The 15650-nt window shown below is 38.6% G+C and overlaps 1 protein-coding gene across 2 annotated transcripts; it reads right to left on the bottom strand.

The window, feature by feature from the left end:
- Positions 1-128: 128 nt before the first annotated feature.
- Positions 129-15264, bottom strand: LOC132702324 (aminopeptidase N-like). 2 transcript variants are annotated; one of them, XM_060670890.1, is made up of 11 exons: positions 14928-15264; positions 9607-9922; positions 5366-5863; positions 4425-4724; positions 4186-4369; positions 3520-4129; positions 1371-1824; positions 1144-1311; positions 895-1047; positions 762-843; positions 129-658 (listed from the first exon to the last, which is right to left on the bottom strand). In XM_060670890.1, exons 1-11 carry the CDS (start codon positions 14950-14952, stop codon positions 491-493), a joined length of 2958 nt encoding a protein of 985 aa, XP_060526873.1. In that variant the 5' UTR covers positions 14953-15264; the 3' UTR covers positions 129-490. The 2 variants fall into 2 exon arrangements, with proteins under 2 accessions (XP_060526873.1, XP_060526874.1); XM_060670891.1 differs by lacking the exon at positions 14928-15264 and adding an exon at positions 10444-10640.
- Positions 15265-15650: the final 386 nt, after the last annotated feature.

Below are 15650 nucleotides of genomic sequence, written 5' to 3'. Positions count from 1 at the left end.
CCGTCAGTCAGGCATTTCCGGTTCGAAAAACGCGGGGTTTTTGAAATAACACGTTACGAGGGCGCGTCGATAAGTGCCGGTCGCCCAATTTATTTTGTGGTAATCAGTTAAGAAAAGAAACGTGCGAAACTAAAAGTTTATTAATATCGTGGGATTTTACGTAATAAAAATAAATTAAAACATTCTTACAAGTTACAACCTAGTTAGGTAAGGGGTTTAAAACATTAAAAAAAAGTTTCGGCTCCCTATTAACAATCTACACTTTGGTGCTGTAGTCTAACGACCGCGATGCGCGAACGCTTACAATTGGGGTTAGTCACGGTGTCTAATAATGTTATTCTAAGCGCTTTACAGGAAGGAAATTCTTAGTGAACAATAAAGTACGTATCACAATAACTTAAAACAAGTGCGCGTTCCAAACAATACTGGGTTGAATTATTTAAAACTGGAAGGCACCACCGGGCAGGCGTTCCAACAAACGACGACGTCATCACTGAATGTAACCGAATTGGTTGTGATACTTTTTCAACCACTCATCCACTTGCTGGTAGTTCCGTTTAAGCCAATTGACGTTCGACCTGACCGTTTCGGTTGCGCTGTCGAATGCGTTGGTCGTCGTGCTTATGTTGGGTCTAATGGTGTCCCGGAACCTCTCCAGCTGCAATTTAAAAAATGGGATAAACGCCTGGACTAGTCAATTTCCTCCACAAAAATAAGAATGAGCGTTCTTCTTCTTACAGAATATTAACAAAAAAACTTACTTCGGCCAACTGGAAGTCGGTGTTCATATGGACCGCCACTGACTTGATCATTTTGCCGAGTATGTTGAAGCCGTCGCCGTAGCTGCAACAAAAAGGGACGTAATGGCGATTATGTGTCCCCTCCAACACTTACTGCGTCAGCAGCTCGTTCCAATTCTTCCGGATGAAATCGAACGCTATGTTAGTCCCCTCCTTGTTCTTGGCGACCGATTCAAACACTCGGTCAGCGTCCTGGATCCTGATGCTGTAATTTTCGTCATTTGTGTCAGTTAATTTGCGGACATATCTGCAAATAAGGCACAAGGTTGCAGAGCCCAGCGTCTGCGTTAGTATCTACCATCCCCCCCCAAGCTGTGCCTATGGTCGGGTGTTAGCCGGTTACCTTGAAAGCAGCCATTTCTGTTTGGTACATCCCAAGGCGTCCAGCAGGACATTCTTCTCAGTGGGTGACGTCGCCTCCAAGTATTTCTGGTAGGCAAAGTCCCATTCGATCTCCGACCCTTCCCTGATGGCGGTGCAATACGCGATGGGTCTCAGATTTGGCAAAATCCTAACAGAGCAGAACGTCGTGTTGAATTCCGCGCTACCTCGCAGTGCTCTCATACTCACATGTTGCCGTCCACCATCCATTTCCTGAAAGCGTATCGCGACTTGTGTACGCACACGGATTCTGGACTTCTGCACGACCATTCTAACACGGTCTGCCTGATCCTCCTCGTCAGGTAGTCCTCGATGCTGTCGTCAAAATCGACCAAGTTGTACGTGCCTTTGAAGATGGCGTTGTGGTACTCCTCGAACAGACCAAACGCCGGGGTGCTGTGCAAAATGTCGCTGAGATATTTGAGTTTGCTGAACGCGACCGTCGTAGGCACGAACATGATCATCTTGTCTTGTATGGCCATGCGAGCGATCATCGTCAGCGGAATGGAATAATCCAGCTGGTTAGCTCGGGCCAAGTCCATTGAGTCGCTGATCAACTGCGCCCGTATCAGCGGCGGGAGACTCATGATGTTGGCGCTGAGCGATTTCCAGTTTTTCTCGTCGTAGTTGACGACGTAATAGCCTGCAAAGCAGGTACTAAGAACGGAACGAAAACGAGAACGAAAGAACGGAAATAACCGAATAATTTATGGGTATTGGTCTGTATTGTGTTTCTGTTTGTGTGTCTTAATCTCGTTAAGTTGTTGTTATAAATATATAAAGGTTACATTTTAACAATGGAAAGATATTAAATGAATCTAACAAATCAACAATCGACTTGTAAAGTCAAGGAGTGCCACACATTAATAAATGGAAATCATTCGGGAAACTTGCAGCGACATGTACCATCTTGCCATAAAGTCAAATTCATCAGCAACAACTAAAAACAGGCGGCTAAATATCCAACCTACCTTAGATGATGTCGTTATAAAACAAAAAACCAATATTTGTTGAAGGAAGCGTGTACAGAACTGGTAACAGTTTACGGCCGTCCATTCAGCATATCTAATAATTCGGGTTTTCGAAAAATTTTAGATCCGATTTGTTGGCTGAAGTGTACAATGGAAACTTGTGAAATTTGTAGCCGATTTGTAACAAATTCAGTGGAATCCCTAAACGAAAGGACAAAAGCACTATTTAATCAAGATGTGATATGTCAGCGATATTTCTTGATCCAAGAATCGAAGTAGTTTTATCTACTTCACAAATTCACATAGCTAAAAACTACATCCCATATGTATGCTATGCTCTAAAACATATAAATGAAGGTAACAACTTCGTTGAAGAGTCATCTCAAGAGTCAACTTCAACAGAAGAAGATGAAATAGAGCAATTTGTAAAACAAAAAGAAAATATTTCTTCAAAACCACATAATACAGCAAATATTCGATGGTTAGTTAGTTAGAGTCTTAAAATATTGAACAGCAAAAGAAACGTCATCAAATGAATTGTATAACGTTGCAAAACAAATTATTGGTTAACCTATGACACGAATGAGTGTTGAACGAGCATTTTCAGCACTGAAATATATTTTAAATTGTCAAAGGAAGAATTAAAAAAAAAATTGAAATAAGAAAAAGTTAATTTACATAGATCAAGATCAGAGAGAAAAGAAACAAATATTACTATTTAAAATATGAATAAAAAAAAACAAACTATCTGTCACTGGCATTCCGCTAAACTGCATCGCAGTTTGTGCGTATTTTTCAACTAACTAAATTTAATGGGAACAAATGAAAGAAACTAAAACAGATTCGCGCCTCTATAAAAAGCAAAAATGATATCGCCACTTAAAATGCAGTTGATTGAACTTTTTAACATTTAGTTAAGTTTTTAAAAGCATAAATTTTATGTTAGTAATTTTTGTCAGCTATGATTCAAATTATGACATGAGTTATATGCCCCAAACTGCAGACGAAGCCGAAAGCAAAGCGAAGATAACGCGTCAAAAGCCCTATTTATTCGATTGTCATAGTGTAAAATGTGCTCTCAATTATCCCAGCCTTTGTATCGGCCAGTTCGAATAAAACTTTATTTCGCTTTCTGTGTAATAAATGTTTGTTACCATATTTTTATTAGAAAAATAGTAAAAATCCGGTTTTAACCGTTATTATTTCATTTCGGTTCACGAAAACGATATTTTTTGGGTGTAAACGAAAACAACATTTTTCGTTTTCGTTTTGATCGAAAACGAACAAAATACTTTTCGTTTTTAGTCCCTGCTAGAAAGTGTTGCCAAGTAGATCGAAGAGTCGCTAGCACCGTTACAAGTTCGTACCGGTTTGATTGAGGTTGAGGAGGTACCAGTCGCCGATCGGGTCGACGTCGGCGGTCGTTTCGGGCTCCTCCCTGAGCCATATCCTCGGTTTGGTGTCAGCAAAGTCGGGTCTCACGCTGGTCGTGTATGAGATGGGAACCCACCACTTGGAACCGTCCCCTTTGGAGTTCGAGATCAGGAAGCGTTTTTGGAGGATCCTCAACGCATTTTTCTCGTAATCAGGCACGACGTTCAGTACCGGGAAACCGGCTTGTTCGGTCCACGTATCCATGATGTGTTTCACGGTCTCGTTCTGCAGTAGCACCCCTCTTAGATGGGCTTCTTCCGACAAACTCCGGAACAGATCGTCCCTGTCCGCGTTGCCGTACTTGTGCTGGTCGAGGAACTTGGCCAGGCCATTCCTGAAGGTGTCCTCGCCCAAGAAGTGGTTCATCATCCTTATGATGCACGCGCCTTTGGCGTACGATATGTCGTCGAACGCCTGTTTGATTTGCCGCCCGTTGACCACATTGAACGATATGGGTCTGGACGATTCCAACGAGTCCACCGACATTGCTTTCTCGATTTCGCTGGGCAGAAACTCTTCGGTTATCTTCCAAGTCGGTTGAGCCTGGAAAACACCGCCGCACGTCGCACGGGGTTAGAATTTAGGTGCTTCCGACTCACGTGGTCAACGCCAAGATACTCCAAATATGTGGCGAAACCCTCCTTGAGCCACAGGTCGTTCCACCATCTAGGAGTGACGAGATTGCCGAACCATTGGTGAGCGATCTCGTGTGAAAGAACCGTCGCCACGGCCCTTTGGTCTTCGACTGTGGAGCTCAGCGGGTCGAACAGTAACGTGCTCTCTCTGAAATTACGAAGTTCAGAGGCGCCCATCGGAGTACTCGTGGCTACGTGCCCACCTGAATGTGATTAGGCCCCAATTTTCCATCGCGCTGAACCCGAACTCCGGTACGGCCGCTATGTCGATCTTCGGCAACGGGAAACTGATCCGAAAGTACTCTTCGAAGTACCTGAGTACTTTCGGCGCCACTTCGAGGGCATAGCTCGAATGGGAGACGTATTCTTTTCTGGCCCACACGCTTATCAGTCTGTCGCTCGATTGCATCTTTACCAGATCGCTTACCAGGAACGCAACCAGGTACGTGGGCATCTCGGGCGTTTCTGGGTAGGTGTCCCAGAGCCACGCCCCATTGCCGGTGCTAAAACGTCACAATAAGGGAATTAAATCGATGTCAATAGAGACTCAATATAGGGATCTTCTTGAAAGGAGAACGATTTAAAAGCTAAGACAATGTTAGTGAAAACATGAAATAGAAGGTCCAGTAACCTTCGAGGAATTAACTAACTAAAAATATGAATCGGAATCACAAGAGGAAAACTCAAAGAAAGAGGCGGCGATAGTAGTTGAAGGTTTAAAAAAAAAGATGAAGAAATCAAATTGAGATAGAGACCAGAGGAGTCTCTCCAGAGGAACGAAACCCTAATTTAAAAGAGAAGGATGGATACACTGGATCAATGATGATATAAAAAAGGAAGGAAGGAAAAAGAGAGAAGCATCCGGAAAAAAGGGGAAGTTAAATGGAGGAGACGTCTGTCCTAATGTACGAAGAAGGGTAAGAGGATAAAGCATAAGGCAGAGTGGGTAAAAGGAGGAGAGGAAATCCAAACTGATTTTATGGGAAGAAGACTTATTAAAAAGAGAAGAGAGGAAGGCCAAAATGATCTTATGGGAAGAAGACTTATTAAAAAGAGAAGAGATGAAGGCCAAAACGATCTTAAATATCGGCGATTTTTTACGAATTAAAGTGTGGTTAAGGAGTAGATAGGTGGAGAGGCTTACTCAAACACGTCGGTTTTCTCTACGGGCATGTTGGACAACGTCGACATGTTAGACGGTCTAGCGATTTTGATGACGAACTTAGCCTTGAACGAAGGTTCGTCGAAGCAGGGAAACGCGCGCCTAGCGTCCGTCGGTGAAAATTGAGTACTCAGCGAAGTCCTGGGCTCTCCCGAGTGACTCGTGTATCGGCTGAGGTAAAAACCTTGAAGATGGGCGTTCAATTCGCCGACAAAATCGAGCGTCAAGTAATACAGAGATTCTTTGCTGAGCGAAGTTTTCAGCACTAGCTTGTATCGCTCGCCGTCGAGGTACTCCTGCGAGACGATGTCGATGGGGTTCGCGTCTGGTGGATCCGCCGGCCGGATCCTTACGGAACCTCGGTCTATTTTGATTTTGTTCGCATGGAAAATGATGACGTCAGTGTCCTGCTCGACCAATAAGGTTACGGTTTCCGTACCCGCCGTCGTGTAGTTTTCAAAGTACGGTCGTATTTGTATCCTACAAAGCAGGAGTGATATTTTCTTCATTAGTTAAATTTTAATAAAGGAGGAAAGGATTAATAGCCTATGCCTACGGGAAAAGTATATTTTCCTGCAGACAGCAAATAGCATTAAACGAAAAAAATTTAAATAATACTTTAACCTAAGTTTACAGAATTAAAATATAAGTTGCCACACTCTCGGTTGGACCTTTGATGTGTTCGTTATTCTACAGAGTTACGAGGGATCTCTGATTGTATGTTTGTTGTTTCAATTCGCAAGTACGTTATGAAATTGTGTTTTTTTTGGAATCTTGGAATGAATGAACTGAACTATAAACAAATGAACAACCATAGCTATTTAAATGTAAATAGCTATTTGATTTGAACATTCTGACTGGCATCCGACGCTTGCAGTGTTAATTTCAGTTTGAATGCATACATCTTTCTTAATATAAGATTTGTTTTTGTTTTCTTCTAAAACATGCATATATTAATTACATAAAAGTACCAGGCAATAAGTAAAGTCGGTATTTTGTTAATTACCCAGGAGAATCTTACCATCGGAGGTGAACCTGTCACCTCCATTTGCAAAGCTGAAAAAAAATCCTATTCGACTTTGTTTTAACGTTATTCTAGCGTATTTATGAGTGTCTATAAATCCAAGTACATTTTTCCAAACGCGGTACCTGCAAACAAGGATGAGATTGAATATATGCTATGAAATATAGCGGTAAGCAATAAAATCAATTGAGAAAGTGAGCTACTGGACTTTCCCTGGAAAGGAAGAGAGAAAAGCTTTTGAAATAGTATTACCTGGCGTCATCTAATGGGCAACGAAAAAAAGATGGTCCTTCGTTTAATTTAATTCTGTACATTTTACGGCTCTGTCAACAAGAGATTTGATAACGGATGGTGATGTGTCCATGTATTAAGGTATCAGTCTGTGTGCATAGGTTTTCTGTGAACACAACGACCCAATCTTAGGTCTGATTTTTTATTGATAAGAATATCTAAGAATTGAAGGTTATTATTAGTTTCCAACTCAATGGTCTAAGAAGATCTACTAGGGTTTCTTGACCTTAAGGACAAATAACAAAAGTATCATCGACGTAGCGTTTCCATAATTTTGGTTTTAGATGAAAGGTGTCTAGAGCTTTCTTCTGAAAGCCTTGCCTTCCATAAATATATTCGCGATGACTGATGATAGTGGAGAACACATAGCTATTCCCGACGTTTGTTCAAAAATTTGACCGTTATGTTTCAGACAAGCATTTTTCAATTAAAGTGAGAAGGTTTTTGTCCAGATTTTCGGACTTTAATAGATCTGAAATGATGTCGAGAGTTTCAGGAATAGGAACTTTGGTAAAGAGGGATTCTACGTCGAAACTAACTAGAATATCTTGTATATCTATTGTAATGCTTTTTAATTTTGCAATGAAGTGAAAGGAATTAAGTACGAAACTGGCGAAACATCAGCAAGTTCGACTCAGCAAAAACCGGCGCAGGAGGAATGCAGAAGTTTTGTAAAAAGTATTACAGTAGCCTGTGAAAGTTTCTTTGAAAAATTATCAATTTAAACTCGTATTAAAGCATATTAAATTGTCTTTCAAACAGCATATTTTTTTTATCTAAAAAAAAAAGAAATTGAAGTCAAAACTTCACAACGGCTCGATTTCTATGCACTCAAGTTTGAAAAGCTATAATATGCATAAATTTAGGATTTTTTTTTCGGGATACTTTCAAGTCACCTCGTGGATCGGCAAAAGAACCTACGCCCCCCCTTGAACGAAAAAAAAAATGGCCGCGACGTGACGACGCGTTTATAGATTTGTTCAGGCCGCGGCCGTAAATCCTTGCGGGGTCGTGTCGTTAATCTTTTAAAACAAACACCGTATCCACCCCCCAAAAACGCCATAAAATTTCACCGCGACACGGTTACGACGTCCTCGACCTTTCTCGAAAGACCAAGCCTCGCCGCCCGCGCAAATTCGTCCCAACATCAAAACGAGGCAGTTGATTAATGGGCCACTGGCAACGTTTCTACCCGCCAGGAAGCTGGCAAATCAAACTCGTGAGCGGGACAGATGCAATCAGCAAAAATAGAACTCGTATTATTGCACCTATAGTCAAAAATACGGCATAGAAATCGGAAACGGACACCAGGCCCTTCGGATCCAATCTCCTTCGTTTTTCTCGTATTTGGACGACATGCGTGTGTCACACAATGAATGCGATTTAAAAAAAAATTGTTACCCCCACCTACGAAAATTTTTTAATAAAAAATAAATTAAAAACATTTTGTTAGAGCTTTTTTTTTTTCGAAAAACTACTTTAAGAGAGAGCCTTTAATTTTAGTTAAGGTTTATGATTATTTCAATTCGAAAGAAAGAATCGGTACAAAGAAAAGCTTAACACCTGTATAAGGATATTTTAATTCGAAAATAATTTAAAGTCTTTTCGAAGGGCACGGTGTACAATCGACCCATTTCGCGACCCAGTTGCCCCATAAACCCGGATTCTTATCGTCGATGGGCGTGGTTTTGTCTCCTCCTTCGCGTCGCAAATCAATTAGATTAGGTCGAAATGCACCTTCGTCGCACTTTTCCAATTGGTTCCGCTTTTAGACGGACCCGTTTTGGAATTTTAAGGGAGGAAACCACGCGAACACATCAGCGAGACACGTGATATGTACTGTGCGTTCAATTTATCTTGATAACATTTTAATTGGCTGGAACTTTTTTGTTTTTGGAGAGAGTTTTTTTCAAAGTGACGTATAAAAAAACACTATCAAAATAAATAAGAACTAAAAGTTCAGATTTTCACGAAATTATATATTCTGACATGACAATTGTTTCGACAACACCGTGTCTTTATCAAATCTCTAATATATAATTTCGTGAAAATCTGAACTTTTAGTTCTTATTTATTTTGATAAATGGATTTTCATCAGTTCAAAAAACACTATCAATACCCTGTATATTATATATGTGTTTAATGAATATCTTATTCCGATTACAGTGATGTAACACACTTTATATTTTAGTCCGTTCGTTTTTGATAAATCGGGAAAAATAGGAAATTTTTATATAATTTCAAGGAGTGCCCTGGCCAACACCCTGACGTTATATTTCTTTAGAACTTTTGATATGTTGTCAGTGATATTTTGAATGTCAGGAAGGATTACAGTGGCAAGTGTAGGATGGCTTTCGGCCTCATTGCTATTGGAAGGTTGTGGTGAAGTGTATTTTTTGATTTCGTTCAAAATATCACTGACCACATATCAAAAGTTCTAAAGAAGTTTAACATCAAAACCAAATTTACCACTTCTCCAAAAATCGCTCAACATCTTCGGTCCGTCAAAGGTAAAATTCGATTTCATATGCCAAGAGTTAACAGCATTCCATGCATACGCGGCAAAGACTACATTGGAGAAACCAAACGAAAAATATCAACTAGGCTTAAAGAACACGAAAGAGCCTTACGACTAAGACAAATAAACTCATCAGCTGTTACCCAACACAATCACGAAACCGGGCATAAAATTTTATTTGATAAAAAAACGAAAAATCCACAAAAATCCAAGAAAATACCTGGCTACTAACCTGACATTTTGTTTTTTTATCTCTAGAAACAAAAAAGTTGCAAGATAAATTGAACGCACGGTACGAGAGGTAGCCGCGAAAATAATTTTAGTAGCAGTTCCTTTTTTAAAATTCAAGACGCAATGTCTAAAGCAAGAGAATTTTATACCTTAACTCACCTATAATGGGTAGGCATTAGGTCCCTGGGTAGCCTCTCTTCGACTTCTTCGCTGTCGGGCTGAAGGCGCGACTCGCCATCTTCGACGACTGGCTGGTGCTTCTGCAAGGCTTGGGGGTGGACGTCGTCACCGGCGCAACCCCTTGGAACCAAGAAGAAGACGACGAGGCCGGCGAGGATGGCCAACAAGAGGGCCCCGATCGCCATAAGGGTGCATAGCGGCTTCGATATGACGAGTCCACCCTTGTCCCCGCCTCTGTTCACCGTGTACTTTTTCTGGTTGGAGTTGTTCTCCAGGTCCGCGCTAGCTGGGACGCCTGGAACAATACAAATTGATTATCAACTATTTAACAAATTAGAGGAGATTAACTGGCTAGGCTAGGCTAGCAATTGAAAAATTGGGAACAGCAATGAACAAGACTTTTAATAACAATAAAATTCTGCACACAGGAACTGGAACACGTGTTTTGGAAAAATGTTATTTAAAAAAAAAATTAAACGTACAATTATTATTTTCAGGTCAGCGAATTTTAATATGTACTTTAAATTTACTCGATTTTAATTAATAATTTTTTAGTATTTATATTTAATATAATTTTTGTTCCAAATTCAAAGCCAAAGGTTAGTTTCGAATATAAGTTGAGAGAGCTGGATGAAGAACAAATTTGAAGTGCCAAAATCGATTAAATTCGCGTTTTCAGGCTGGAAAGGTCGAAATGTCAATAGAGGGGGAATTAAAATAAAAAAAAGGCGCCTCTCGCGAAACGACTAAAAAAAAAACGGGTAAAATTAATTATAAATATACGATTCCATTTTTTTTGTCGCGTCAACGTCCTACCTTGGTTATAATACCCCACCATGGTACGAGCCGGAAGAGTCCGTGAAAAAAAAAAGACAGCAAACGCCCTCTAATTATACGTGTCAACAAGCACGATGTTTTCCGTCACCAACTAATTAGCACACGGGTTCGTGTCGCGTCGTCGTGCTGGCCCCGTGTGGATTTCGCGGACGAAAGACGCGAGGCATCTCCCTGACGTCGCGGCGCCCGACTGAATACGGCGGCGCGTCGCGTTTCAGGCGTCGCTCGCAAAAAAAAAACGCATCCGTACGCAAAAAGCATCGCGGAGATGAAGACAAGCAATAAACACACCCAGAAAGATCAAATAAAAAAAAACGCAACAAAAATAGCAGCAGATATTCGAAAATCGCTAGTAACAAGAAGTTAATTTTAATTATTAAAATAAAAAAAAAGGTTATATAGCATTTAAGAGTTAACGAACAAATACGTCGAATCAACGAAGAATTTTATTGAATGCAAATAAAAGAAAACCAATGCAGCAAAAAGAGCACTGAATAATAATAAGAAGAAGAAATAGAAAGAAGGAAGAACAAACGCTAAATTATAACGCAAAAATGAAATTCAATTTCAATTATAACGATAGAAAAGTTGTAGACTAATTAAGGAACGAATGTGTTGAATTAAAGCAGAAAGTGTAAATGCAAATAAAAAAAAACGATTAAATAATCGAAAATCTCCCTGTGATAAAAACAACGTAAATGTAAATAAAGGAAACAAAACGCAGGAGAAGGAATAATAAATAAAGGTTAATAAAGGTATTACTTCTGATGAAAAATAGATAGAAAATACCGAACTGTAACGTAAAAATGAAATTCGTTTACAATAATAGCGAAACAAATGTATGGAACCAAAGCCGAAGTGAAAGGAGAAATACAAAGAAAAGAATGAAAACGCAGCAACAATCACCGGGAAAAAAAGTTATTAACAAATTAAAAATAAACAATAAAATAATAAATAATAGTTAAATAAAAAAATACTCCAAATGAAAAATGGAAAGAAAAAAGGAAAACAATGTGCTATTCCATAAAAATGAAATTCAAACTTCATATAATAACGATATGGAAAGCTGTGCACTATAAAATTTAACGAACAAATGCGCCGAATCAAATAGAAATCAAAGAAAAGACACTAAATAAACGAAAAACGTTCTGCGATTCAAATAATTATTGTGAAGATAAAAATGTAAGTAGACGAAACAAAACACTAAATAATGAATAATCAATCGTTAAAAGAATTTGGTATTAATTAAAGGGGGCGCCCACGCGGGCGTCCAAGCACTTAGGCCACCAGATGGGCCCGTTGTGTTAAAAGAATTACTTCTAAAGAAAGAAGAAAGGAAAAACTAAATTATAATGCAAAATTAAATAAGGGGAAATGTGGACTATACAAGTAAATGTGTCGAATCAAAGCAGAAGTTGCAAATACAAATAAAAAAAGGACACTCTGCGATTGAAATATCAGGATAAAAATAAATATTGTGAAGATAAAAATGTAAATAAACGAAACAAAACACTAGATAATAAATAATCGTTAAAAGAATTACTTCTAAAGAAAAATAGAGAGAATAAAGTAAAAGCTAAACTGTAACGAAAAATTAAATAAGGAAAAATGTGGACTATACAAGTTAATGACAGATCTTTGAATTTAACGAATAAATGTGTAGAATCAAGGCAGAAGTTGCACATACAAATAAAAGAAAGGACACTAAATAACCGAAACACGCTCTGCGATTGAAATAACGGTTACAAATAAATATTGTGAAGATTAAAATGTAAATGAACGAAATAAAACACTTAACACAAAATAATCTTTGAAAAAGTAACAACTTCTAAAGAAAGACAGAAAAAAAAGGAAAAAACTATAACGAATAAAGAAAAATATGGATTGTACAAGTTAACGACAGATCTATGTTAGAGGTCTTTGAATTTAATGAACAAATGCGTCGAATCAAAGCAGAAGAAGGAACTAACGAACGGGGACGATTTGTTAGACGACATCGAGCTTTTAAATTACGTTCAATTGAGGACGTCAGATTGCGCGAGACGACGCACCGGGTGCGATGCTCTTTTGTCTTTAGCCGTCGTCGGTAAACAAACCGTTTTGCCTCGAACACATGTTCGACGGACGATTTATACAAATAGACAGTTCCCGATGCGTTTTGATGATATACGACGCATTTCTCTTCTCTCGAATGGCACCCGAAGATTTGTTGGGAAACGCGAAGTGGGTCAGTCCCGCGTCTGGAATTTGCGACGAGCTCGAAATGTATAAAAAACAAATAAAATTTGTTTTCTTCGAGACAAAGTTTTAATTATTCAAAAATCAATTATTAACAAGTTTTTCGACTTCCGTCTGCAAAATACCTAATTACACCCCGATCCACGTCAGTTTCGTTTCTCACGGATCCGAGCCACTTCGGACATTTCCGGGATATTTTCGGAGATTTTACGTTTGTCAATCTTGTATTGTTTTGGAAAAATGTACCTAAAAACTAATACATAGAAAAATGTGCACAATTAAAATCTAGTTGACTAGTTGGTAAGTAAAGTCACATTTATAATTTAAGTTTCCCCACAGAAATTTTACATACCGTTCGCATGAACTATAGTAGTTTTTACAGTTTTTATATTAATATCTCACCAGGATCAAATTGTACCATTTTCAAATATCCAATTCCAAATATCTCGTCAGTACAAACAAAACAAAATTGAAGGTTAGCTCCTGTTTTTTTTTGCTTACAGGATCTTAAAAAATTAATCCTCAACATTTGATAGCTCTATTCTTGGATGATTTTTCTTTCAAATACAGTTTTTTTCTTCAAATAAAATACTTAATGATCAATTGTAAACGTTAAATAAACAACATAACGTTTTAAAATTGTGTTTATTCAATTGTTTATATGATATACCCATTTATACATCTCTCTCTCTCTCTCTCTCTCTCTCTCTCTCTCTCTCTCTCTCTCTCTCTCTCTCTCTCTCTCTCTATTTAACGAGCTCAGTTAAAAAGAGACAACAATAGCGAATCGATGGGAACGATAAACGAATAGGGTTAATGGTAACTAGTAACATTTTAAAATCTTTGTCTCACTTGTTGTACTAATATACTATTGTTATTGTTTCCAAACTATTTTCTTAATTATATGGTTGTTTTCTAATCATTTTAATTATATTGTTTTTATATTACTGTTTTGAATTAAGAAAGCACTTTAAAAAATGGAACAATAAAATCAAAAGTTTTGGTTAGTTTCCTTTAAAATCAATAAAATTATCGCAATTCAAAGTTTCATTGCTTTAGAGTGCAGTTTTAAAATTTTCCTTGTCTTGAAATGATTTTCATCATTTTGTTTGTTTGTAATTTTATTTATTATGGTTTCAAACTAATTATGATTTAGTGATTCAATAGAATATAATATAAATTGCAATTTAATTAAAGCAATCATGTTAGTTTTTCAAAAAAGGCTCTGTAATGCTATTTACAAATCTTGTGCATGGAAGATGTCGGCTTCTTCAGAACTTGTTCGGAGCAGTTTCAGTCAAGCTCTGAAGAAGCCAACAGGATGATGGGCCAAATCTCAGCAAGTTTGGTTTATAAATAACCGACGCAGTAGGAATCCAGAAGATTTGTAAATAGTAGCAATCATATTAATTAACAGTTGTATTGTCATTTCGTACAGTAAACGAAATCAATTTCATTTATTATCGTTGCAAATTAATTTTTAAAAATGATAATTGTTTCAAAACCGTTTTCTTATATCTTTGATTGCTTTGCTTGATAATGCTTGTCTTGAAATGATTTTATCTAACTGTTTTAAATATATAAAATCAAACGTGTTCTAGCTACGCTACTGGCGCAGCGAACCCACTCGCACAATTCCTGCGGTTTTATCTGGTCCAATAAATTATAGTCTTAGTCATTTTGGTAATTGTTTTTAATTTGCATAGTGGCGACATAAAACTTTACATTTTATACATTATTTCGAGCGCCCGTTGTATTTCTATTATTCAATTTCGTCCACGAACAGACAAATTTGACCGTTCGTCCTAATAAAAAGTCGTTTATGACCGTTTTGGCAGCTACGATGTTTGTCGGCTAACGGTCTTTGCTAGTAGATATGGTCGCGCATTTAGTCACTGTATTGTTCCACATTTACGCGCGTATAATATAAGGCGTGGCCCAAACGATGATTTCGTGATTTTTTCTCGAACTGCGTGAATTTATTGTTAAAAAAAAAAGAGAAAAAGATTTTTTTTGCCGAATATTCCGGATCAAGGTCGCGCGAGCGTTTTTACTGCCTCCATCTGGCATCCGGCGTTTTATCACTTTCTTCTCCCGGCATTTTACTATTTTTAATCCGCGGTGCGACCCGTATCGGAATCTTTTTATAGGCCGATTCTAGATTAGATAAATACCGCGTGGTTACGTAAGCGACGAACGATTTAGCGTCTACTATCGAAACTTACTGGAGTAATCGACTCGTCCGACCATATCTTCGACACTTTCGCCTCAAATTACGCGGGTATCGAATCGGGACGTCCGGGCGGCCACCAAGACGATCGGCGCCGTCGCCTCAAGAAACGGACACTTGTCCGAGAGTTTTGAGCGAAACAAACATCGCGGGACACCGTCAACTTTATTATTAAACGCGCGAAAAGTATGGCGGGGCCCACGCGCGTGCTTCCCTTTTACGGAAAACGAGAAATCCGTAAAAATCCGGCCTCGACGATAGAGAGAGAGTCGAAAAAAATGCCGACTGGCGCGAAAATTTAAGCCGTAACGTTATCTTTTGCCGACGACGCGTTGCTATCGAGCCGAGTACAATGCAAAACGAGGTACAAAACCTTTTTATTGGGTCGCCAGCGTCGTTGGGGGGGGGGGGGGGCTAAGAGGAGGAGGAAAAACCCGGTGACTAAACGAAAAAGAAAAATAAAAAAATGATTAAAACAAGAAAATCGGCGGAGTTAAACAAAGACGTGCGTATTCGTATTCGTAACATTAGAAGCCGAATAAGATGGTGAAACCAAATTTTTGCAAAACTTGTCAAGAATTTGCTGATTTAAATAACAAGACGATCCAGATATTATAAAAAGTTTAAATCTAGTCGAAAATATTAACATTCAATGAAAAATAATAATACTAAAATATGTATATAGGTGTAGGGGACGGTGGGGCAAGGCGGCCCACTT

This window comes from Cylas formicarius, unplaced genomic scaffold (assembly GCF_029955315.1).
Source record: "Cylas formicarius isolate icCylForm1 unplaced genomic scaffold, icCylForm1.1 PGA_scaffold_5__7_contigs__length_24384050, whole genome shotgun sequence".
In the NCBI taxonomy this organism is placed as follows: Eukaryota; Metazoa; Arthropoda; class Insecta; order Coleoptera; family Brentidae; genus Cylas; species Cylas formicarius.
This window is presented reverse-complemented; position numbering and strand designations above follow the sequence as displayed.